Source organism: Acanthochromis polyacanthus, chromosome 1 (genome assembly GCF_021347895.1).
Source record: "Acanthochromis polyacanthus isolate Apoly-LR-REF ecotype Palm Island chromosome 1, KAUST_Apoly_ChrSc, whole genome shotgun sequence".
NCBI lineage: Eukaryota > Metazoa > Chordata > Actinopteri > Pomacentridae > Acanthochromis > Acanthochromis polyacanthus.
This window is the reverse complement of record NC_067113.1, coordinates 62,572,834-62,597,710: the sequence shown is the minus strand read 5'-3', so window position 1 is coordinate 62,597,710 and position 24,877 is coordinate 62,572,834. Positions and strand designations below refer to the sequence as shown.

The window sequence follows — 24,877 nt, the reverse complement described above, 5'->3', positions numbered from 1 at the left end:
TCTGAGACAGATTAACATCCTTTCCATGACCACAGGATATGTCTTCTAACATGGTGGTTTCAGAAATGAGAAGCTCCTCAGTGCATCAGCTAGGGTTAAATGAGTGGTTGCAGCTGAAAAATATTCATCACTGCAGTAATTATCCAATGGAAGACTCTTACCTGTTTGCTTAGCTAAATCCAGGTGGTGACTTTTTTTTTTGGACAGACAGTGTATATTTATACAGTCAGTGATTTGTAAAAGCCACCTAACCTTCACCTCCCAACATTAAAGAAACCACAAGACTTGGAAGTGTTTAATTTTATTATTTGAAGCATTTTATCAACATAAAAACTCACCAACGTGAATGAATATATTAATGAGCATTTCCTCCTTCACTCCACAGACAGTTGCCTTCGAGTGTCTACAACACTATGTACACATCATTACACAAAATACCTCACAACATAGTCCTGGCCTGCAGAGGGCAGTTTGACAACCTTAAGAAGTTCACGAGGAGACTTTGACAGGGGGGGAATTAATTTGGATTAGCCAAATTACTAGCATTTTGAAGGCGTCTAACACCAGAATATTAATTTTTTAACAGGATATATACACTTTTCCCTGCTCTCTGAGTTAATGCATAATATTTCATTTATGGTGAAACATTATGTGACAGTGATCTGCCTAACAACACACAGGCTGAGCTGGTTTGGTCCTTCACAAATGAATTGTCTGGTTTAGTCACACATGATCAAAGTGAAACCTCTCCTGAACTCTCCTCCACCTCGTGGAAAATTGAAGTCACAATAATTTAACTCCCTTTAGATAAAGTGACACAGTAATGGATTTCAAGTTATCTTAAATATAGAGAGAGAATAGTAAGGATCCCAAACACAGTAGTTTGCCCTCCATTTCCATCTACTTCTGATGAAGAAACAATAAGTGTGGTAATTTTTCCATTACGAAACAAAACATGAGTTTGACATTGAACGTGGTGACACATCACCTCACAACAAAAAGCGCTGGATATCTACTTGGTGAAAACGTCGTTTTTTGCAGTTACACACTCACACTCAGTCACACGAGTTTTCCATGGACCATCTGAAGTGAGGAATACAGCAGCTGAGCTTTTTCCAGGCTGCATCTGTGTGTTCCAGTGATTAGACACAGCCGGGAAACTGCAGTGGTAGCCGTCAGCTAAAACTCCCATCATGCATCTGTCCTGCTACTGTCCTCCAGTGAGGCCTTGTTGCAACCCGGTCTTAGTTTTGATTACATTTGTACTTGGATTAGACCCATACATTTGAATTAAAGAATATTAGTTAACGGTGTCTGTCTGATATGATGAAGACTGATCGGCTTAAGTTTCAAGGCATTTTCTGTCCCTGGTTAAAGGGGCACTCCACCAAAAAGAACAAATCAAGTTCAGTTTACTTGTCATGAGAGTTTTGCTCAGTCTGATCTACACCAGCTTTTAGGGAGTAAAAATTTTAGATATTACTACATCTGCCGATTATGTGTAATATATATACTACTGTTCAAAAGTTTGGGGTCACCCAGGAAATTTCATGTTTTCCATGAAAACTCACACTTTTATTCATGTGCTAACATAACTGCACAAGGGTTTTCTAATCATCAGTGAGCCTTCCAACACCATTAGCTAACACAATGTAGCATTAGAACACAGGAGTGATGGTTACTGGAAATGTTCCTCTGTACCCCTATGGAGATATTCCATTAAAAATCAGCTGTTTCCAGCTAGAATAATCATTTACCACATTAACAATGTCTAGACTGGATTTATCATTCATTTAATGTTAATTTAAAAATAAAGGACAAAAATAAGGACATTTCTAAGTGACCCCAAACTTTTGAGCAATAATGTTCAGTATGTTGGAGGAAAAAGGAGAAATGATGGGGGTCATTGTTTATTAACTTTCAAGCAGTGCATTTCATAAACTAGTTATTCATTTAATGAGTGGACAAAGCTTGACTCCACCACCATCTGTTAAACTCTGCTACATGTGCTGCAGACAGTGCTGATAATTTTTAAAGAATGGAGCTTGAACTGTTTTGCTGGACAAACTATATGATGAAACCATTTCCAAATGATCCTAAACATCTCTTTATGCATTATGTTGTTTTTTTATATTTATACACTACTGCTCAAAGGTTTGGGGTCACCCAGACAATTCCATGTTTTCCATGAGTGGAATAGTCATTTACCACATTAACAATGTTTAGACTGTATTTCTGATTAATTTAATGTTATCCTGATATAAAAAAAGCTACTTTTCTTTCAAAAAATAAAGACATTTCTAAGTGACCCCAAATTTTTCAGTCAGGCTCTTGTGAATACAGTCCTATGATGTCTGCTATGGAGGGAGCAAAAAAAAAGTCACCCAGATGATGTCAAAGTGAACACAAATAGTGAACAGAAAGCTTTAAAAATGGGTGTGGAGTTTTGAAGACATGAGCAGATGGAAAGAACGCACTGAAAACCACTATCAAGCTGCACTGTGAGACGTGGGCTTCACTGGTTTTAGAACATTATCCATAGGGACAGGAAGTCAAGATATCTTGGCATCTGCTGCATCAAGTTTCTTTAGTTTCTTCACTTTAGACAAAAGCTGGAGTGCCCCTTTAAATGTTAGGTCAAAGAAATAACATGAAAATCATCCAATTTAAATAGAGTAAACATTGGCAAAAATCCAATTGATCAACACCTTCACAGAAAACATGAAAATAATAAATAATACAAAAATATACACATATCTGCCTTCAAAATCTCTCATCAGTCAAACATAGTTTGTACGTTTTGTCAGTCTTGATTTTCAGCAGGACTATGTGAATGAAATAAGCAGGTAAAATAAAAGAGAAGAGACTCACTCTAATCAAACTGCTAGACCGCTTACTTTCCCAATAAATTCCTCAGAAATAGCACCACAAGCAGTTGAACATGGGATTCCTGTGACGGCTACAGCTTACCTGTGGTACAGTAAGTTTCCTGTATGTACATTTATAACCCAACACTTCACAGACATCCTAACTGAGAAACATCCGTCCATGCGCTCTCATTTTCTCACAAGTGTAGAAATAGAAATGGCAAATTATTCCATAGCCAACGTTAGCTCTCTTGGAAAGGTGTTTTCTTGTAAGGTAGTTTGAAGTTAAGTGCAGTAAGCGACAGCTACATCTAAATTTGTGTACAGATCACGACGTGTGATGATCAGAGTTCTTTGGTAACTCTTCTGTGCCCGGTCACAACTCTGATGTTGGTTAAACGGTTTGATTTGCTGAGAAAAACAGGCCTCAAATTACATGAAGCTTCTCCTTCTTTGGAGAAACAAAGACATTAAATACATCCAGTGGATTGAAAATGAACAAATAATGAGGGAACTTGAGACGAAGGAAACACACCTCTAAGAGATCCACCATGCTCATCTACTTTTATGTAGTTTCTAATTTACGTTCACCTTTCCTTGACAAAGACAGACTGTTCATTGTGTTTTCTCTGACACATTACCTTTTTATGAGCCTCTCGGTCCAGTATCTACCCTATAAACACCTGCTGTCCTTTACTGCCTTTGTTTCTTTGCTCTTTTATCACCTTTATTACTTCACATATGCTTTACTGCTCTGCAGACATTAAATATAACTGGCACATCACATCTTTATATTTATTTTAGTTTACCCATGAAGCTTTTCCCTTCCTGGTTTTCTTATAACTTACCCTGCTGCTACTTCCCTCAGTCAAACAGCTTTTGTGTTTTAAATCTAATTTTAACGAATGCCTTCTGACTAATCTCTGCTAAAATACAGCTAAGTATCTGGTTAAATATTCATTAACTATTTTTAAAAGGCACTTTGCATGTTTTGTCCATCTAAGAAGAAAGTAATTGGGACTGATTAGAATTAGAATGAGGGGAAATATCGATTACTGTAGCGCTGATCTGAACAAAACAAGCGGCTCTGGAGGGAAGGGGCGCACTCAGCAGTTTGTTTGGCAATGTGAACGGGCAACACTCTGCAGTAACGGATGTCAAGCACAGGGTAAACAGCTTTCACATGTTTCCTGGCAACTAGTTGTTCCTCAGTGAGAAAAGCCCACTGAGCCTCCACAAAGACGTGCTGTGTATCACTAGCATGAGGATTAAAGAAGGATTCCAGCATGATTTGAGTCTTTGCTCGTTTGTTGTATATTTTCGATCCTTTGATGCAGTTAAAACTTTGAGAGAAGTCACTTGAAACCAGTGCCAAGCAGCCAAAAGACTTTCAGTTCAGCCTCAATCATTGCTATGAGCAAAAAAACAATCAGGATAACCTGTTCTGACTGAGCTGTTTTTGTAGAATCATACTAATAAAGTAAATTGGAGTATAAAGCTATACCAGAGGTTCTTTGAGGCTTTAAATAGAAGCTAAATGCTAATATTGGTATGCTAATAGTTCTACAGTGGCCATGTTTTCATATCTGTTAGGCAAACTTTTGAAAGGTTGCAAACACCAGAATTTTAAAAAAAGAGAAAATGTGTCTCCATTTACTACAATGGAGCAAATAAATGAGGCTGCATTGTGTCGACAGAATGTAGAGGTTGGGTGTAATAAACCGTAGAAGGAGCTGGAAATTAAAACAGTTGCTAACTGAGCTAACAGCTAGGAAACCTTGAAGCAGAAGAGGAAGCAAAATTTTCTTCTACGAAAAAAAAAACTGTAGCGAAATCATCAAGAATTATAGTTATTCTTTCATGTCAGCTGCTTATGTGGACAGAAGATGAAGACAAAATGTGCTCCATTCTGTTTATCTGACAGCATCTGAACATGTCGTCTTCATGTCTGAATACACATCCTGGTCTCTTCCAATAAAGTCACGATGATAGTAATTCCATATCAGCGTCTATACAGTAAGACTAGCCTAAAACTGTGGGATTAGTACCTCAGCATTCTAAACATTTGAGTAGTCTTGATGTCAACTATTTTTTCAGTGGGATCCATGGGCACGTTGCTAAGTTGCATTTTGCTAAAAAGAACCTTCCCCAGCTGTATCTCCAGTAGTTTTTGCCCTTGACATAACATATGAAAACAAGTTGCTTAAAACTAAAAGAAATCTGTTTTTTCCTTCACAATTTAAATATAAATGGCTGCAGTCTTAAATACGCAGCAGAAAGTGAACAAAAACACTCAAAGTCATGCTGGGACTTTCTTTAAAGTAGTAGAATAAGAGTTACTGCAACTGAGGCGTTCCTGTTTGTATCCGGAGTCTGACTGCAGCGTATAGAGCTTGTCTTCTATAGCAGAGATTCAGTTTGCATCTGAGCCGTTTTAGCCACCAGTGTAGAAACTATAGATGTGAAGATGTCAAAGCAGTGATTTGTATTCGAGCCTCATTCCCACCGTCACCGTTAGGCTGTAAAAAAATCATCTCCAGAAGCAATATGCCGCTGAACATGCAGATATGCTGATGTAGTGTCCTAGTTAGTGAGCTGGCCTGAGAGCTATGGCTAAAAACGGCACGTGTACACGATATAAACAACCGAGGTAATGCGGTAACGCTCCTTAATTTCCGAGCTCTTGGCGTTCTTGCGGCGGCTGAGCAGACCTAAATAACTTGTGATGAGGGTTAAATTTAGACTGAGAGGCTGACGGCGCAGCCTTCAGCACCAGCGGGGCTCCGGGGCCCGACCCTGTGTCCGTAAACGTCCGTGTGTTTCTCCGTGACGCTGCCTCCCCGTGTGAGCGTGTCAGGCCTTCCCTGCCTTCATGTATGTGGGGATGGTGCCTCGCTGAGTCAGACCCTCGAAGCGTTTGTACGTGTAGTTGAGGAACACCCAGTCCTTCGATTTGAAGTCTGGCTCCGTCGCGTTGGCTGTTCACAAACACAGAAAACAAAAGCAGGGTTTTTAAAATACCACTTTGGGGGCACAACAGAGCATGACGCTGCTACACAGCTCACATAGAAATATAAAATGTTTGTTTTCAGCTCAACAGCAGCTCTTTTGTTGACAATCTGCATTACTCATCTGTGGTTTTTCACGGTGTATGAATGTGACTCAGGACTAATTAAGAAGTGTACACTGCAAAAACTCAGAATCTTATCAAGTCTATTTGTCTTATTTTGACTCAAAATGTCTCATCTCACTTGATTTAAGATAAATTCACTTAACAAGTGACATTTCAGCAAGATGGAGGCACTTGTTTTAAGACAACGCATCTTAAATATCTTGTTAAGTCAAACAATCTTGAAATGATCTTGCCTTAACCCTCCTGTCAATTTGCGGGTCAAACTGACTTGTTTAAAAGTGTGAAAATGTGGAAAAATATATATTTTCACAGTGAAAACTTCCACATTTTTGAATTTTTTTGGGAAATTGTTGAACATTTTGGATGAAAAAAAGAAATGTTAAGAAAAAATGTTTCTGTAAGAATATTCAGAAAAAATCGACCAAAATCCAGTGAATTTTGCTTAAAGAAAATATTAGAAGTTTTACTGATATATATGGAATCACTTTAAATGTTCTTAGGATTTTTTGGAAGATTTTTATTAATTTTTTGAAAATGTGTACAATTTTCATTTTATTTAAATTTTTATTTCTTGCCAAATTTGGGGATTTTTTTTCAAATAAAACTTTTAATTGAAACTTTTAAGAATAATAATAATAGATATTTTTTGGTGCCATAAATGAAGACAACAGGAGGGTTAAGACACCTAAGCTTGACAATCCTGGAAAAATACAGCCTAAAGTAAGTTTTCCAACTAATTTTAAGATCTCAATATTCTAAATATCATATCTTATTTCAAGAAATCTTACCAAGCCATTTTTCACTTGTTCTCTTGGCATATTTTTTTCCCAGTTATTTCAAGGTAAAAGTTCCTTGAAATAAGCTTTTTTTTCTTGTTTTGAGAGGAGCATTTTTCCAGTGTAGAATATTTCAGAAGACAAACCTGGCTGGAGGATGTCTGATTCAGGGAAGTCGTCAAAGTTTGAGGTGTCGTCGATGCTCTTGATTTCAATGGAGATGGCGGCTGGCCGCTCCCTGTGGAGGGAGCAGAGACAGAAATGATGTTGCATAATTAACACAGGTGTCTTTCCATTTAAGCCAAGCGATTGCGTTTCCCTCAAAGCGGAGTCACTTTTCTTGTTTTTCTACCTGATGTGCTCCCAGTCCACCGACTCAAAGAACGGATGACTCTTGATCTCCTCCACGCTCACAGCTCCGATCCTGTTCTCAGCATCTGTGCAATACCTGAAACACACAATCAGTACAGGGACAATAAAACTATCTGATGAACCTTCATGACTGAGGAAATTGCTCCTGATAGCTGCGACATGTTGAGCATTTAATCTTCATGTGGGGCTGGAAAAGAGCTCTTGGAAAAACGCATGCATCTACATTACCAGTGATTATACTGTTCCAATTAGTGTGACAGCATTCATGCATGTACTGCACATTTCTTAGTGTACAGTCACAGATATATATACAAACAAGGCTGCAACTAACATCTAATTTAATTATCAACTGAAATCATTTTCCATTGCTTAAAAAATGGAAGAGAATACTAAAAATTGTTTATCACATTTTACCAGAGGAGCATTTTGTAAAAGAAGATTCAGTTCAAAGTGACATTAAACAGAAAAAGCAACAAATCTTCACATTTGATCAGCTGGAATCAGAGAATATTTCACTTAAACATGCAAACATCCATCATCTATACACCGCTCTCTCCTGTGTAGGGTCATGGGGGGCTGGAGTCTGTCCCAGCAGACTTACCAGTCATCAGTCTATCACAGGGCTACATATAGAGACAGACCATCACACTACATGCTACATCCAGTACCTTAGTATCAAGTCTTTGGCCCTCTCTGATATGGGGACTTCAGGTGGGAAGACAAGAGTTTCCTTCCAGTTCATAACCTTCCTGTACGTCTCCTGCGGCGTCTCCGAGCAGAAAGGTGGGTAACCTGGAGAGAAAACAACATTTGTATTCTTTAAAAAGTGTTGTAGTACAGTATCATCTACAGAAGTTGAAATGAGCAACTTTTGTGACAGACTAAGCGACTGCTCTCTGGCAGATAATTGTGGCAGCTGTGCAGTTACGTATCAATTTAATAATCACATTTTTACAGCCGTTTGGTCACTATACATGAGCTTTTTGAATATTTATCCAACAAGTCCCCTGAGCTTACCTGCAGTTTTTTTCAGATGGTTTTTACAAACATTAAAATAACATATATCAAGCCACCAAAAAGCTGCTGTGCCATCCACAATGCTGCTTTTGACTATTTATATGAGTATAATTTGCTCGCTCATGTCAATCTCATCACTCAAATCATTTCATAATATTCCAGTGTACATTTTCAGCTCTCTCTCTCTCATATTCTTACCGATGAGCATTTCATACATGATCACACCCAGAGACCACCAGTCACACAGCTTGTTGTATCCCGTCTGCATGAAAACTTCAGGGGCGATGTAGTCTGGAGTCCCCACAGTGGAGTAAGCCTGAAAGTCACACACAATTATGGGAATATATAGGACTAAAGGAATATAATGATATACATTCAACTTTAAAATCTGACCAGCTCAACGTGTCCACTCATGTCAGAGCTACGTAGATTTAAAAGCTGACGTGTCCATGTATTTCTGGCTTGTTTGAAGCTACTTTCTGATGTTTATTCCATTCTTATTCATGCTTCAAGCAGCATCTTAAATATCTTGTTAAGTCAAACAATCTTGAAATTATCTTGTTTTAATCCTCATGTCGTCCTGCGAGTCAAAATGATGCGTTTAAAAGTTTAAAAATGTGGAAAAATATATATATTTTCACAGTGAAAACTTCCACATTTTCAACATTTTTTGGGATGTTTTTGAACATTTTTGGTGGAAAAAATAAATATAAAAAAAATGTTTCTTCAAGAACATTCAGAAAAAAAATCGACCAAAATCCAGCGAAATTCGCTGGATTTTGGTTGATATTAGAAGTTTTACGGATAAAAATCACTTTAGACATTTTTAGTATTTTTGTTGAAGCCTTTTATTCAGTTTTTAAAAACATTTACAATTTTTTAAAATTTTAATTTCTTGCCAAATTAATGAATTTTTTTAAAATAAAACTTTTAAGGGAAAATTTTGAGGAATTTTCTTTCTGAAGAGTTTGCAAATTTTTATTAATAATTTATTAATTTTTATATATTTGGGAAATATTTTGCTGAATTTTTGGATTTTTTTTTCAGACAAGGGAACAATATTTTTTGGTGCTGTAAATGAAGACAACAGGAGGGTTAATACACCTAAGCTTGACAATCCTGATAAAATAAAGCTTAAAATAAGTTTTCCCAGATAATTTTAAGATCTCAATATTCTAAATATCATATCTTATTTCAAGAAATCTTACCAAGCCATTTTTCACTTGTTGGCAGATTTTTTTCACTTATTTCAAGGTAACAGTTCCTTGAAATAAGTTTTTTTCTTGTTTTGAGAGGAGCATTTTTGTCTTTAGAATAATGCAGTAAAATGATGAAGCCTTACCAGCTGCCTCCGGTTCTTCTTCCAGGTTTCTGCTTTCCTCTTGGAGTTCATATTTTGAAAGGCTTAAGGAAGCAGGAAAGGAAATAGAGGAGAAAACATTACTTGAAAAGCTACAGTGTGTCTCTGAAGCAGAACCTGTTGCTTAGCATCTGAAAAAGTATTTCTTTATAAAGGTCATGGTGGAAAATACTACCTTTAACCCTTTAAGCTTCAGTCAATTCCAGCCGTTTTCAGTACAAAAAATCGCTAATATTCTATTTTTAAATAAAAAAATTACGAAAAATACGGGGAATATTGGACGCACATCGGGAGGTGCATTTCCTTGAAAACGACCGATTCGGGGATTTTATACCGACTTCAGGACATGTTTTGGACAAAATAGTTTACTGGCTTGTGTCATCTGATGTGAAAGGTTGGATTATGGCCGTTTTTTGTGGAATCTTTTTTTTGTGTGTAATAATAAACCCGGAAATGTGAGTCGCGCTGTGTGCGTTGAAGCCGTGTATAGAGAACGGATGGAGGAATATTTGTTTTTGTCGGACAAATGTGTTTTTCTCACCCGCTGTGGCAATCGCATCTGAAAGTGGTTTATACTGGCGGATTCATGAGAATCTAAGCTTTCCATCGGTGTATAGTGTTTGTATAATCGCGTTTGCACCCGTCGGACATTCTTGAAATTCCTATGCAAATTAGTAGGTGTACCGCCGGCGGTACACTGAAGCTTAAAGGGTTAATTGTGCACATTTGTTACATTAATGCTTGAATTTTCTTGTGGATATTACATGTGCAACTCACAGAAATCGCTGGGCGGGTTGTGCGTCAGGTTCCTGTAAAACTCAGTCCGATGAGCCTTCTTGAGTCCCGTACAAAGGCCAAAATCTGACAGTTTCACGTGTCCCTGTGAGATAGTACATCAGTGACGCTCTGCGCTCTTCGACATTCATGAAATTTCTCTCTGCATTTCTTTTCTCTGTCGTGTTGAAGGTCACGATTGCAGCAGTAAAAATGTGTGCGTGTATTTGTGTTCTCACTCTGGAGTCCAGCAGCAGGTTGTCTGGTTTGATGTCTCTGTGGATGAAGCCCAGCTGGTGGATGGAGTCGATGGCCAGAACCGTCTCTGCGATGTAGAACTGCGTGGCCTCTTCAGACAGAGTGTCCTTCTTCATCAGCAGCGTCATCATGTCGCCTGGCAACAAGGTCAGAACTTTTGAAAAAAAACACCCACAACATTTTTTTTCAACAAATAAAAATCTCTCTCAGCACATCTGATATCTGAGATTTATCACAGGACATCAGTACATGAGTATAAATACAGACTATTGAAAAGCAGTGCACATTGAAAAGCTGACATATTAACAGCAGAAACACTGAAATGTCATTTGTGATCCTCGCACAGAGAACTATACTGTCTGTCCAAAAAAGAAGTCACTACCTGGATTTAACTAAGCAAATAGTTAAGATCCTTCCATTGGATAATTACTGCAGTGATGAATATGTTTCAGCTGCAACAACTTATTTAACCCTAGCTGATGCACTGAGGAGCTTCTCATTTCTGAAACCACCATGTTAGAAGACATATCCTGTAGTCATTGGAAAGGATGTTAATCTCTACTAAAATCAGGTTAAGACCTGTCCAACTTATTATTAAAACCTGAAGGATAGGGAAGAACCATCATCTTCAGGAACAAACTCTTAGATGACTGTAGGAAATCAACAGTAGAACTCATGGTTATGTTTAGTAGTGAAAGTAAGAGCATTTCCACACACACAATGTGAAGGGAACTCAACAGATTGGGACTAAACAGCTGTAGCTCTAAGAAAACCACTGATCAGTGAGGCTAATCAGAAATAAAGGCTTCAATTTAATATGGAGCATAAAGATTGGACTCTGAAGCAATGGAAGAAGGTCATGTGATCTGATGAGTCCAGATTTACCCTGTTCCAAAGTGATGGGGGCATCAGGGTAAGAAGAGAGGCAATGAAGTGATGAACTCATCATGTCTAGTGTCTACAATCCTGTGGGGGTTAGGGTTATGATCTGGGGTTGGTCAGGTTCAGCAACGTTATGTTCCCAAAGAATGAGGTCAGCTGACTACCTGAAGATACTGAATGACCAGGGGCCTCATTTATAAAGCTTGCGTACGCACAAAACAGGGCTAGAAAGTGGCGTATGCCACTTTCTACACAAAGGTTGTGATTTTTATAAATCACAACCTAAAAACAAACTTGGCGTGACAATGTGCGCACCGGTGCACCAACCTTGATTCTTGATGCTTGCGTACCCACAAAACAGGGCTAGAAAGTGACGTAAATCACAACCTTTGCGTAGAAAGTGGCGTACGCTGTGTACGTTGTGATTTCTAAAAACAAACTTGGCGTGAGAATGTGCGCACCGGTGCGCCAACTTTGATGCTTGCTTAAGCACATTTTGGAGACAGAGGGAACGGCAGTGCCGGAGGGTGAAGTGGTGAATTGAAGTCGGATTGATCTCAAACCTTTATTGTTATCACATATTAGACTTGTGGAGCCGGATAATCATAAACCCTCATTGTTGTAGATGTTCCTATAGTGCGCCATTCCGCCTACGACTGTATTTGCAGAACTATGTTCATATATCAAACTTCCATCTTCAAATGATATAATAGAGCGGTGAGTGGCACTGATTGATTACTAATTTGGAAAAGGCATGTGACGATCAGTCCAATCGCTGATCAAGCGGATAAATAACGGGTGACAGTCGTGCGTAATGTGGCACAATGGATGAGCTGGCATTGCTGGAAGATCACGTTAAGAATGGAGAGAGATTTTAGGGATAACGGGGATTTCCTGGACGATGACTGGCTAATAAGCCGATTCAGATTCCCTAGAGCAGTGCTCTTGGATCTATGTGCTGAACTGGGCCGTCTTAGACAGACCCACCCGCCGAAACCACGCCATCCCGGTACAGACACAGGAGCTGACGACTTGGGGGTTTCTGGCGACCGGCTCCTTCCAACGGGAAGTGGCCGACAGGTATGTGTTTAATATGAAGAATATATGAGGTTACATTTGTTGTCTAAATCCCGTTTGGGTCTGATATACAGTTAAATAATGTCCTTTAGGTCTGGGATATCACAACCATCCCTCAGCGCAATAATGCCAGCTGTTTTGGATGACATTATAAACATGACCAGTCAATACATCAGGCTTCCTTACACTGTGGGTGAACAGGCCAACATTAAATGGCAATTTGCAGCGATGTCCGGTTTCCCAAATGTAATTGGTGTAACTGACTGCACTCATGTTGCTGTAAGGGCTCCGAGTGAAGATGAATTTGTCTATGTGAACCGAAAAAATGTACATTCAATCAGTGTACAAATTATTTGTACATCGGACATGATCATAACAAATTTAGTGGCAGGGTGGCCTGGGTCAACACATGATTCATTCATCCTGACGCAAAGCAGTGAAAAGACTGCCGGCCGGTGCTGCGTAAAATGCCGTGGATCAGCAGCTTATTTATATACAGATACATTCATGAGTTACTTTGCATTGACCATTCATGGTAAAATGTGGGTGTGTTGTGGGCGGAATGTGAGGTGGATCCACCTGCGCAATCTTCCAGCTGGTGTGTGATTTATCAAGAAATTGCGTGCAGCTGTGCTTACGCACAGTTTTATAAATCAGGGGCGAAGGGCATACGCCCTTTTCAGATTTTCGGCGTACGCAAACTTTTAGTATGGATCCTATGCAATGTTTTATAAATGAGGCCCCAGATCTTTACATCAGTGGTGTTTTTCTTCCCTGATGACATGGACATGTTCCAAGATGATGATGACAGGATTCATGGGGTTCACATTGTGAACGAGTGGATCAGGGAGCATGATATTCCGGAGAAAACTTTGTCCTACTCTCCCATCATCAATATAAGATCTTTGCAGAAAATTAATCCAACTCTCAACAGAAATTAATGCTGTGACATTGCAGAAGCTTACTGAAACGATGTCACAGTAATTGAGTGCTGTACTCAAAGCTAAAGGCAGTCCAACAAAATATTAGAATATGTGACGTTTTTTGTGGATGGGCAGTGTATTGTTAATGTGAAGGTGTCAGTACAAACCTCCAGGCAGGAACTCCATGATGAGGTAGAGGTTCCTCTTGTCCTGGAAGCTGTAGAACATCTTGACCACCCAGGCACCATCTGCCTCCACCAGAATATCCCTCTCTGCTCGGATATGAGCAACCTGCAGGGAGACGGTAGAGTAGACACTGATCATGAACGCAGCAGCAGCAGTTTTAATGAACATCCTTGAGAACTGCGGCACTAACAGGATGGTACCTGTTCTTTCTCCAGCATGTCTGCTTTCCTCAATATCTTCATGGCATAAATGTGCCCTGTGTCTTTCTTCTGTACCAACCGGACCTAAGGGACACATCACAATTAAAATCACAGGAAATGTTTTTGTATGTAACCTAACTGAGATTCCATTTGCTTGAAGGCAGCATATAAATATACAGATTTGAAAGTATCACACACAGGATATGAAATTCACACTGTGGCAGCACTGTGTTAAAAGAGTCAAATACCCACAGGTGAAACCACACACATTTCTCATGGCCTTGATTCGACTTCTGGCCGTCAATTTTTACAAAATTTACAAAAGCTTCTTTTAACATACCTCTCCAAAAGCTCCTCGCCCGATGACCTTAAGAGACTCAAAGTCATCCAAACCCAGTCGCGTCCTCTTCAGTCGCAAAAACTCCGTCTCCTTACGGGCATGCTGAGAGCGCCGCATTACTTTCTACAAAACACAAAGTGACACTGAGTTATCTCACCAAAAAGATAAAGCTAATTAGATAACAAGAACTTTTTTTCTGCAACATTTTGATACCTATAAACTGCACTGTAAAAACTCTGAATGTTACCAAGTCTATTTGTCTTATTTTTAGTCTAAATGTCTCACCTCACTTGATTTAAGATAGATTCACTTAACAAGTGACATTTCAACAAGATGGAGGGACTTGTTTTAAGACAATGCATCTTAAATTTCTTAAGTCAAACAATCTAGAACTTATCTTGTTTTGAGTTGTATTTTACAAGAAAATTCAAAATAAGTTAAATACATCTCAAATTAGGAGGTTACAGGGAAGCAAAAATCTATTTTGAGTGAAAAACTGCTATTTTTAAGCATATCTGGCTCATTTTAAGACACCTAAGCTTGACAATCCTGGTAAAATAAAGCTTAAAATAAATTTCCCCAGCTACTTTTAAGATCTCATTATTCTAAATATCGCATCTTATTTCTTGTTCTATTGGCAGATTTTTTTCACTTATTTCAAGGTAAAATGTTCCTTGAAATAAGCTTTTTTTCTTGTTTTGACAGGAGCATTTCTTCCAGTGTGTACCTCCTCATCTGGCAAACCCTCCTCTTCCATGGCCTTCTCCAGCTTCTTCTGCCTGGAAATGAAAAAAAAAAAGTGTAGGTGTTTAAAAGGCTACACAAATATCACACAATTTTTTTTCTTTTCTTAATAAATAATTGAGAAACGTTGAGGCAGAAACACTGAGGGAGAGAGAAAATGAGCTGGAACACATCAGATCCTGACAGCTGGATGTAAACACTGGATCAGCTGTCTTTTACAGGGGGCTCTAAGCCGTGTTACCTGGATCACAGATCAGTTCTCAGGTAACATGAGAACAGAAGTGGTAGCTTATGAGATGGCCTTTGTTGTGCTCACACCTGCGATGAACCAGCTCTGCATTGTTACCATTTCCAAGCCGGCACAGAGTGTCACCTGACACTTTGAACAAGTGCTACGTTTACATGCAGAGAGTAACTGAGGTAAAGGTCACAAACAGCTTTTGCTGCACGAGGAAACCATTAAATGCACAAAATAAAACAATAAACACTTTGTTTCTTGAAGATTTTGTTAAAAAAATGTAAGAGTTTCACACTCAGAAAGAAAGGATTGGCTGTAGCAACATGTATTTAAAGCGGGTTAGGAGAAAAAAAGAGTAGCTTTCATAACGACTCAGGTGGTTTTACCTCATCTCTCGCTCCTCATGCTGTGTGAGCAGAGTGCTGTAGAAGTTTTCCAGAGTCAGCTTGGCCACGGTCACCCTCTCTCGGGTGTGGTTGCTCATGGGAAGGGCGGCTGCAGTCCCTCCCGTCATGGCCATACTATCCTGTAACACAAAGAAAGAACAATGAAAGATCAGATTGTGCGCATCAGTCCATTCACCTGCTGAACCACTGTTTCACCTATCTGGATCTCACTGCAGGCATCTCACCAGAGCAGTAGGAATCAGTCGTACAGAGAGTTTGCTAATTGACAGCTATGGGCCTGATGCACCACCTCCATTAACAGAGGAATCAACAGTCTAGTTGTGGATCTCAGGTTAAATCAGTGTGTCCAACTTCATGGATTAAAAAGTCAAAAATGACCAATTCTGATCAGTATTGATGCTTTAAAAATGTTTTAGTGTCAAAACTGAAGTGTGGCACTGAGCTGTAGTCGTAATGTTTACTATAGTAGACATTTACTGTAGTAAACATTATGAGTAATAAAGATTCCATAAATGTAATTTGCTCATTACAGGCCTGCTCTGACCAAGATATAAAATGAACTATACGACGGACACACTTTCAAAATGACCTCACACATTTCAGCTGAGCAACTCTTGTTCTTTGTCAGCTGCCATAAATGCCAATATATTATTAATTAACTAATATTGGGGGCGGTTTCAGCCAAGATGATTAATCAGCGCAGCGCTGGGAGCAAAAGAAGCATCAGCCTTCACAAACACTGCCTTCAACTCAACACACAACAAACAAATGCTCGACTAAGATGTGAGACTGCCTTTCTGCTTTCATTCACACAATTCTGATTTGATTCTGAGGAGGTTAAACAGCATAAAAGTTAATGATCAGTATGTGTCCATGTCAATGAGAGCAGCACTGGAACAGATCTGTCCACCATACACTAACTATAGGAGCTGCCTCAGTAAGATCCTTGCTTCAAAAATATTCCCGTGTCCTCAGAACAGGGACTAAATCATGTGCTGCATGGCTCATGATCTGCAAGGTTTCATTCCAGGAGCTTATCGGTGACATCTCCACAGGCCTTTCTCAGCATGCATTCCTTTGCACTTTTACAGTCTTGGTTCAGACTCTAAAACAAAAGCAAACAGCGAGGAAGGACAAACATCCTGGAAATGTACTTGTCAGCTACAGAGACACTGGATGGTGATTATAGGGAGAATGAAGAAGCCCTTCATTCATTTACAAGGACACTGCTTCACATTACAGCCACATTTAATCCACAAGAAACAGCTTGAAAACTAACCATATTTCTGTGACCGCACATTTGAGAAGTATTTTCTCTACAAGGTCTCATATTGTCAAATTGAAACGGATGTGCAGCCCTCGAGTGGGAGGAATAAAAACCACACAGAGCGGAAGAAGCACTCACATACTAGTGAGGTGGAGGCCAGAACAGAAAACAAACACGAATTATGACGTTAAAGAGCGCAATGAAGCACTAAAAGTCTCATTTTTGAACCAACTAACTTTGTTGGGTTTCTCTGTTTAAATGGTTTACTATGTGAAGTGCTATGAGATGACATGTAGGGAGTTGGGGTTACTTAGAAATGTCCTTTTTTTATTGTGTTTCTTTTTCAATGAAGATAACATTAATGAATCAGAAGTCCAGTCTGGACATTGTTAATGTGGTAAATGACTATTCTCGCTGGAAACAGCTGATTTTTAATGGAATATCTCCATAGGGCTACAGAGGAACATTTCCAGCAACCATCACTCCTGTGTTCTAATGCTACATTGTGTTAGCTAATGGTGTTGAAAGGCTCATTGATGATTAGAAAACGCTGATGCAATTATGTTAGCACATGGATAAAAGTGTGAGTTTTCATGGAAAACATGAAATTGTTTGTGTGACCCCAAACTTTTGAATGGTAGTGTAAAAAATAAAAGGAACTGAGCTGAAAACTAATAGAATATCAGAAAGATCAGATTGTGGATGTATTATGTAAGAGAGCACAAAGAATGAGGGTGGATGTGAATATCATCAAAACATTTCAGCAGTACGCCATCAGAAAGGTATGAATAGGCTTGATTGGCTCAGAAAGAGATAAAACAGCGCTGCAGTCCAGAGATAGCAGCCATGTTTCGTCTAGTCACCGGGCCTTTTCCCGTTTTGGCCCCAACAGTCCCACAACAACAAGACACTTCCTGACTCCTGAGGGGGAAAAAAAAAAAAAAAAAAAAAATCACTGCATAATTGCTGCTTAGTTTGGGAGGAAAACAGGGACATTGGCAAACCACGGGTATTGAGTTACTGAGGTGTGTGCTGATTTCCCTGCATACAAGGCAGGTAGGAAGCAGAGCTTACTAATAAAAACTGAACAAACACAAAGCAGCACAAGCAGGCTGTACGCCGTTGTGATGTTGCTCACTAAGACTTTCACTGTACTGTGCAAAAAATGCACCTGACAACGCAAAGCTAACACAGACGCACAGCTTAACCAGGTACTTGTGTCCTTTTTGATTAAAAACTGCTAATTAAGGTCACTGAGCTAGTACAGAATGCTGTGTAGAGCACCGCTGTACTAATGTAGTTGTAGGACATTTCCTCTGTCACTTCAGATTCTTCTCCAGTCACTGTCTACCCTGTGTGGTACCTCACACTGGGGCTGGACTAAAAACAAAATGTACAAATTACACGTTATAGATAGACACTGCAAGCTGCAAACTTTTCCAAAGAAATGGTAGTGTAATGCTAGTATGAGCTGTCCTTTGGGAGTGAATGAAAACGTATAGAGCGGTATGGCACACTGCTATTCACACATGTAGCCTGAATCTGATTATTCTAACCGTACATTTCTATTTTACTCACATATTCCCAAATACAAAGACAGAATTTTCCTAATACTGTACAGAAAGTTTTCTTTAGCTAAGCAATGATGAGCATAATGTGTTATTTAGCCGGAAAGAATGTTTGTAAGGCTGTTACTGTTATTATAAAGCTGATGAAATGGGCCTTCATGTAACAGACATTTCAGATTCAGAAAACTTTATTTGTCCCCAGGGGGCAATTAAAAAGGCACATAGAGCAGCGAGTGCAACAATGACATATGAAATTGAGTTAAAAAAAAACAAGGAATTGGAGATAAGTAACATAAATAAAACATACAGGGATAAATATATATACAAATGTAAACAAAACAAGTAATATAAGAAGAATAAAAGTAAAATGAAAAAGATCTCCTGTTGTTCTGTTTTCAGGTTGAGCCATGCCGTTCACTCCCAAAGAGAAGTCATTTTGCGTCTTTGAATCTGCTGATGTTTATGATGGTCTACCAGATCCTTTAGCCCTGTATAAGCAGCCTTCCTATTTAAATTTTTGGCACCAAGTTCAGATTTGTTTGCCAGTTGGTGAAGTTTTTCCAAATGTTGCATTGAAGGCGCGCTGCACAGTCTTGGGTGACTGTGCGAGCATATTCCAAGACGCAAAATGACTTTTCTGTGAGAGTGAACGGCATGGCTCAACCTGAAAACCGAACAAACATAAAACATTAAATATAAAATCTTGATCTGTTTCTATACATTCTGTGAAAATTTGAGGTTATTTCAACAAGAATCGCCAAAATTATCGGCCTGCGAAATGATGTCGGGACACCCTGTGTATACATTTTTAGTCAGCTTGTAAAAACAAACAACTCAAGTCAGAACAGGAACAATCTAATCTGGATAGCCAAATTAGCAGCATATAAAAAAGCAGCTAAGTTCCGCTAACATGTGCTTTTCCTGCTGAGACCGTCTCTGGATCTGTTCCGTAGAAAGGCCTCACGCTAACAGCTGTAGCATCGCCCTCAGTGAGCTTTGTTTTTCACCAAGGTGGAAAACGAAGCATCATTCAAACAGTTGCATCACAGCTGAGCCAGCCAGGCCTTAAGCTCTGCCTGAAGGGACTGAGTTTGGCGAGATGTGAACCAGATCCACCCGACGGCTAAACAAAGACGGCTGCAACAGTCAGGAACTTAAAAGGAAGTCACTACAAAAGCAGCTTCACTATTTAGAAAACTAGTCCAGAAATGACCTCATTAAAGTATGTGCTACCAAAGGCAAGTTTTAAAGAAATGTACTGCATAAAATATACATTATAATTCTATAAAGTACATTAATGTCCTTCTAATACTTGAAAGGACGTGTTAACGGTACTAAGCCATGCAGGTTGTTTTGGTTTTATGAGTCAGGCTTTCATATAGTGAAATATGAACCCCAAAGTTGGAGATAAACAATTTTTATCAAGTATTTTTAAACCCTCCTGTTGTCTTCATTTACAGGCACCAAAAAATACTGTTTCCTTGTCTGAAAAAAATCCAAAAATTCAGCAAAAAATTCCCCAAATTTCTGAAAATTTGTAAAACCTTCAGGAAGAAAATTCAAATAATTCCCTTAAAGTTTCCCTTAAAAGTTTTATTAAAAAAAAAAATCCCCAAAATTTGGCAAGAAAATTCTTGTAAGTGGTTTCAAAAAATGTGTAAAAATCTTCCAAAAATAATCCTAAAAACATCTAAAGTGATTACATACATATCAATAAAACTTCTAATAAATCCAGCAAATTTCGCTGGATTTTGATTGATTTTTACGTGAATGTTCTTAAGAAACATTTTTAACATTTCTTTTTTCCACCAAAAAATGTTCAGAGATTTCCCAAAAATGTTGAAAATGTGAACTAAAGAAGTTTTACTGTGAAAATCTATTTTTTTCCCACATATTCAGACTTTAAAATGGGTCAATTTTGACCCACAGCATGACACGAGGGTTAAAGACACAGTGTCCAGGCTACTCCTACTCCTACTGCATAATCAACAGTTTTCAAAGCAGTTTTAACCACAGATGATAAACCATGTCTCTAATGAAAAGAGCTGAGATGTGTGGATTATTATGTAGTTTTTATGCATCATTAGTTATCGTCGTCAACAACCAACAACAGCTAACTTACAATAAAATATTACTCCTGTTGAAACTCTGGAATTCACAGTCTGAGCGTGTAAGTAATGAGATGAGAGTTCAAATATTTAGGTTTCACTTCAATCTCTGGCAGAAGTTCCAGAGTGAACCTTTTTTTTTTTTTTTTTTTTAATCCTTAAAAGGTTGATTTCTCCATCTGGTGTGAAATTCTCTGGTTAGTGAGTCCCACACAGACACACTCCACCCTTTAAATACAGCAAGTGACTGCACAGGAAAGCCTTTCCGTCCTGAATGAAAGCACTCAGTCATGACGCCTGGCAGGGGAAAGAGGTGGATGCACGCTCAAAGCGCTTATACACATTATCCAAACGCACACACAAACTGAGATCCAAACACTAAAATAATATATATTGGCTTAAGCCAGCGGTGTCAAACATGTGGCCTGCGGGCTCAAATCGGCCCTCCAGAGGGTCCAATCTGGCCCACAGGACGACTTTGTGAAGAGTAAAAATTACAGAGAAGACATTAACTGCAATTGTATAATTTGTAAAACTGTAAATTCAAAATAATTTCTAGACCATGACAAGTTGTTTTGATCATAAAGTAAAATACTAGATTGTTCATTGTTCTTTCTTGCCTCTTTTTTGTAATATTTTGTCTTGTTTTGTTGTTTTCATCTGACTTTTGTCTCATGTTTTTGTAATTTTGCTTCTCATTTTTGTCTTTTTGTGTTTCCTTTTTGTCTCGTTTTTGTCTTTTTATGTCTTGTTTGTGTCGTTTTTCTATTTTTGATGCTTTGTATCTCGTTTCTGTAATATTTTGTTGGTTTTGTCCTCTTGTTTGGCATTTTGATCATAAAGTAAAACACTATATCATTCATTTCTAGATACCTGTGAATAAATGTTTTGTGTCTTTGTAGACACTCTGATCCGGAAGTTGTGATACACAAATGATAAACTAAGGCGTAATATTGTTGAAGTTTCACTTATTTTTCTTAAGAAATTTCAGGTTGTTCATGATGTTTTGTAAAAAGATAATTTCTTAAATGTGAACATTTTCAGAACATACGTTTTTGCACTAAAACAAAGGAAAATTTTGGAGTCATTCTCATACTATGTTCAAATTTTATTGGTCTGGCCCCTTGAGATCAAACTGGACAAAAATGAGTCCGACACTCCTGACTTCAGTGTGACAGGGCTAGGGTTAGTGACTTCTGTGTAATTTGAGATCCAGATTGGAACCTCTGGAGGGCCGCTTTTTTTCATAAATAAAAAAAAAAAAAAAAAAAAGTATTTCTTTAAGAACATTCAGAAAAAAAAAAATCAACCAAAATCCAGAGAAATTTGCTGGATTTTGGTAGATTTTTTTCTGAATGTTCTTAAAGAAAATATTACAAGTTTTACTGATAAATATGGACTCACTTTAGATATTTTTAGGATTTTTTGGAAGATTTTTATTTATTTTTTGGAAATATTTACAATTTTGATATTTTTGTATTTTTATTTCTTGTCAAATTTGTGAATTTTCAAAAAAAGAATAAAACTTTTTCTTCTTGAAGATTTTTGCAAATTTCTTTCAATTTGGTGAATTTTGGAATTTTTTTTTCAGACAAGGACACAATATTTCTTGGTGCTGTAAATAAAGACAACAGGAGGGTTAAGACACCTAAGCTTGACAATCCTGATGAAATAAAGCTTAAAATGAGTTTTCCCAGCTAATTTTAAGATCTCAATATTCTAAATACCATATCTTATTTCAAGAAATTTTACCAAGCTATTTTTCATTTGTTCTATTGGCAGATTTTTTTTTCACTTATTTCAAGGTAAAAGTTCCTTGAAATAATTTTTTCCCTTTTGAGAAAGAGCATTTTTTGAGAGGAGCATTTTTTTTCCAGTGTGGTTTATGTTTCACTACTCACCTGTCAAACCTCAGCTCTCTGTACTTCTATCCCGCCACTGCTGCAGGGCTGACAGCAGCAGACAATATTCACAGATGACATACTTCCAACTTTAAATAAACTAAGGTTATTTTACAGAAACAGTCGCTCAGTGTGCTGCTGTGTAGTGTCAGTTAGCTAACTGCTATGCACCGTCTGTGTGTCAGCTTCTCTTTAATACAATCCAGACAAGCATCAAAATAAAACAGCATTTTTAGCCAGAAACGTTTTCTCCTACCTCCGTGTCCTGCTCCAGAGTCAAAAATTGGCTCGGCGCCAGCCCACGACCCAGTAGAAGAAATGAAATGTGTTATTTGCCTAATATTTAGGCAGCTGAAGGCTAGAGGCTCCAGTTAGTGGCTACCCCTCAGAGCAACCGACCAGTAAACATCACCAATATCAACGCCAAATCATAACCAAAGTCCTCTGACGGCGGCGACAACCGAACCTGAAATAATTTAAAAATATTTCACTGTCTTCATTTGTGTCCCCAGCCGAAAAAAATCCGCTGCTGCCTCCGTCTTTATCGCTACAAAATATGCAATAAGCGGCGCTGCTTCCTGACACCGTCGGGCTCATCAGACGTTTTGGCAACGCAACGGCGTAACGCCTGAGTGACGTTAGCGTCAACCAATCAGCATTGAAAAGCGGGGTCTGTGTTTTCCTCTATCCAATCATATGCGGATTATACATTAGAATGACAGGCGCATCAGCCAATGAGAAGATCGGAACCGCCCCGCAAGGGTTGTGGTTCAGCTGGCTAGCAAGCATTTGCTGGTATGAAGAATATACTGTACCTACAGTAGTTGTAAGCTTTGTTACATCATGTTAGTGGTTCTGCTGTGTGCAATAAAATTATTTAACATTGTTCTGATACTTTAACTGAATAAAATACATTAATATTACTGTAAAATATTTTTTTGATTCAAATATTAATAGCAATACCATATGAGCAAGAGGGTATCTAAGGTCACTAAAAGGTCACATTGTGATTATAACACAAATGGCACAGTTAAATTATTATTGTTAACTAAGAATCAATCAGAAAGTAAACTAAAAGAATGTCACTACTACACAAATATGAAAGAAAAACTGTACTCTCTTTAGACCTTCTGGACATTTTATAGGGCCGTGAACATTATCCTTGAAACAATAAACTAGATGAACCGCCAAAAAGAAAGATAAGATTAAAGTCAACTCATAGACAGATCACAAAACAGACCACTGTTAAATTCTAAGAAAACTGTCTGCTGAGGGGAAATCTGAGAATTTTGCTTTGACAGTTTAGGATAACTGCAGCTTCTCAGAACAGATAATAAAAAGTGGTCGTATTCTAACATCACAAAAAATCTGAAGGAAACTGACTCGTTTCCTCAAATATTCCCATAAGTGACGCTTAGAAATATATCTGGATCCTTTCATTTCCTGGTAGACGGTATATCCCAAAGGTCTATAGGACAAAGAACACGTGTATGCAGCAGAGGTGACCCTAATTACACCTGAAAATGCAGGTTGTAGCATAGACAACATCATATTGTTGACAAAACACAGAGGAGAGCGGTTACACTGGAAGGTAAAGTTTCCCTGTCATAAATCTCCTTATTTGGATGGGTTGAGTGCTTTTACTGTTCGAGCCGTGATGTCAACATGCAGGGAGGAGGGTGTACCCTGCTAACACGTCTGGGTGTGGTGTCCAGCACACAAGGCTGTTTTTATATTTCTCACATCAATGGGGCCCACTGAGCTGTGACACGGCACCTATATTTAGATTTGGGCTGTAAACTCTCTGGCCGACAGCCTCGGCTTCGCAAAGTTCAGTCTATTCAGACGGCTGAGGGTCGTTTTTAACAAAATCGAGACACGTCAGAATATAGTCACACGGTTTTCAAATGTTAAAATAATAATGATCCTCTTCTTCTTCTTCAGGTTTACTATGTTGTCAAGAGAAGAAGGAGAGATGTTTTATCAGATACTTCAAAACAATCACAGATTTAAAAATTAATAAGTCAAGTTTTTGTCAATATTCATGAACCTACAGGCTCTAATCAGACTGAGATATCATAAAATATTCACTGCACTGCAAAAACTCAAAATCTTACCAAGTCTATTTGTCATATTTTTAGTCAAAATCCCACTTGATTTATGATCAATTCTCTTACCAAGTGATATTTCAGCAAGATGGAGGGACTTGTTTTAAGACAACGCATCTTAAATATCTTGTTAAGTCAAACAATCTTGAAATTAGAAAACTCAAAATAAGTTTAATCCTCATGTCATCCTGTGGGTCAAACTGACCCGTTTTAAAGTTTAAAAAATGAGGGGAAAAAATATTTTCACAGTGAAACTTCTGATGTCAACATTTTCAACATTTTTGGTAAATCTTTCAACATTTTTGGTGGAAAAAAGAAATGTTAAAAAAGTTTCTTGCGAAGATTCACAAAAAAATTAACCACAATCCAGC

At 38.3% G+C, this 24,877-nt stretch overlaps 1 protein-coding gene across 1 annotated transcript; it reads right to left on the bottom strand.

Annotated features, from left to right (window-relative positions):
* Positions 1–285: 285 nt before the first annotated feature.
* LOC110965280 (serine/threonine-protein kinase 38-like) lies at positions 286–23,020 on the bottom strand. The gene is made up of 14 exons (XM_022214262.2): positions 22,655–23,020; positions 15,534–15,673; positions 14,893–14,944; positions 14,166–14,288; positions 13,826–13,909; positions 13,607–13,730; positions 10,539–10,693; positions 10,303–10,405; positions 9,508–9,569; positions 8,364–8,481; positions 7,817–7,940; positions 7,129–7,224; positions 6,923–7,014; positions 286–5,845 (listed from the first exon to the last, which is right to left on the bottom strand). The coding sequence occupies exons 2-14, from the start codon at positions 15,665–15,667 to the stop codon at positions 5,721–5,723; spliced, it is 1,392 nt and encodes a 463-aa protein (XP_022069954.1). The 5' UTR covers positions 15,668–15,673; positions 22,655–23,020; the 3' UTR covers positions 286–5,720.
* Positions 23,021–24,877: the final 1,857 nt, after the last annotated feature.